At 31.7% G+C, this 2073-nt stretch overlaps 1 protein-coding gene across 2 annotated transcripts in view; it reads right to left on the reverse strand.

The window, feature by feature from the left end:
* Positions 1-1223, reverse strand: part of LOC106460047 (probable nuclear transport factor 2) — a 42939-nt gene extending 41716 nt beyond the window's left edge. For both annotated transcript variants that reach the window (XM_013919732.2, XM_013919731.2), the window contains exon 1: positions 819-1223. In XM_013919732.2, the coding sequence (XP_013775186.1) occupies positions 819-920 (102 nt within the window). In that variant the 5' untranslated portion in view covers positions 921-1223. The remainder of the gene's footprint in view (positions 1-818) is intronic.
* Positions 1224-2073: the final 850 nt, after the last annotated feature.

The raw sequence follows: 2073 nt of genomic DNA on the forward strand, positions 1-2073 counted from the left end.
GGCTTAAATGGGTAATGAAGAAAAACTTTAATATAAGTTAAACATGCCAGAAAATGTACACCGTTTTGACAAGTTTTTGTCATCACCAGGTCCCTGATGATGACAAAACCTTGTCGAAACGTTGTAAATTTGCTGTCATGTTAAACTTATATTAAAGTTTTTCTTCATTACCCATTTAAGCCGTCTCCAGCCATTATTAGTCTCAAAGTGGGTTCCTCGTCATCGAATTTGAACACATAACATTAGTAACTAACTGAGCACTTAACAATTAGTACTGAATTACACTACTTAAAATTTAAAGTACTTTTAACCAATGTAGCCAAAGGATAAATAATCAATACTAAATACAATTAGCCTATTGAAAACGTTAAGCCTCATGTTAAACTAAAGTGTATTACATTTTATCACCACCTTATCTTCTCATTAAATTAAGTATGTCTTTAAAGATTAGTTTAATTTTGTTGATCTTTCATTTAAATTTAAAATGAGAAGTGACAACAACTTGAATAGGTAGTCTTTATTTAAATTATTTTCGTGAACATATAATGTTTATCCTGTTTTATAGTTTACCAATAACTAAACAAGATTAAATTTTAGCTAAAAGTAAAATAACGTATGGCAAATAATCAATTTGATTCAATCAAAACTGGAGTGATACTAGTACTAATGCTACGTTACATTATTAATATTACTGATGAAGACACGTTGAAATTACGAAGGGCAGGGCTGAAATCCGGTAGAGTTGTTCCACCGTATTTCACTAAACCTAAGGCCGAGTACATTTAAGCCTAATAAATGTTAAGACTAGTTGCACTCACATCATAAAAACTGGCCATGGTCGATCGTTTTTCATTATCATCGAAATGTAAATAGTACGACTGTACAAACGCAGCTGCTATATCCTGATATAGTGGATTCATTGTTTAATTTATTCTTACACTCAAAGACAATTCACAATATGCAGTTTGACACAAAATTTTGCAAAGTATAAGCAATTCAGGCCCACAAACCCGCCTTTTGACCATAAAACAAACGTTCCTCCAAAGCGTTCACTCAGTCAATACCATCCTTTGATCAGCTTACTGTAGTATTAACTTACTAATTTGAAATTCGTATATTAGCAAGTCAAAAGAAAAACAACACGCTACATGCACACCAATTTCTAATTGAAATAAAATACTATGAAAATTAGAACTAAATGCCGGGGTTCGGGGATATTTTTCAAATATTGATAACTTTCTTAAAACTTGTATATTTCTATACATTAGTTCTGCAAATGAAATTATTTGGCTTGAAGATCTGTTTTTGTTTTTTTACTTTCTTTTTGAAAAACGTTTAAATTCAGTGAAAGCAATTATACTGTGATTTCAAAAATTATTTTCACTGCTGTCCTCTCCAATAAATTTAAGCTCGTTTTATGCATATTTAAAAAGAAATTTTAATTCAAATCCCCATAGAGCATTGTTGTAAGCATTGTTTGTTTTTAAGCACAAAGTTACACGGTGTGCTGTCTCTACCGTGGGTAGTCAAATTCGATTTTGAGCGTTATAAGCACTCAGAATTACAGTTCAGCCACAGATTAAAATTAAGTGTTTTGAGTGAAAAATTTTTATTTTTTGGTCTGGTTTACTGTATAAATTTCATGCAGCATAAAAAGTTCTAGCACATTTCAAGTTTAAACGCTGTTTTCTATAAATTAATTTTGAAAAGTAGAAAGTTGAGTGAATTAATTGTACTGGAGAGGAAATATATGGTCTATATATTCATTCCACGAGTTTCTCTCTTTTATATAGTATTATTCTAAATTTATTAGTTGTTCTGTGTATGTCTGGTCAAGCAAATCATTAAGTTCTTTCGTTTTAGCTGCCTTTGTTACTTCGTAATTTTCTGAAGATTGTTTGTTTGTAATTAAGCACAAAGCTACAGAATGGATTATCTGTGCTCTGCTCACTACGGTTATCGAAACCCGGTTTCTACCGTTGTAAGTCCACAGACATGCCACTGTGGGGCTTTTCTGAAGATAAAACCTGCTCTGCTCTTAGTCTTGAATGGTAAAGCTGCAAGTGACATAGG

The sequence above is a fragment of the Limulus polyphemus genome, unplaced genomic scaffold (assembly GCF_000517525.1).
Source record: "Limulus polyphemus unplaced genomic scaffold, Limulus_polyphemus-2.1.2 Scaffold698, whole genome shotgun sequence".
NCBI lineage: Eukaryota > Metazoa > Arthropoda > Merostomata > Xiphosura > Limulidae > Limulus > Limulus polyphemus.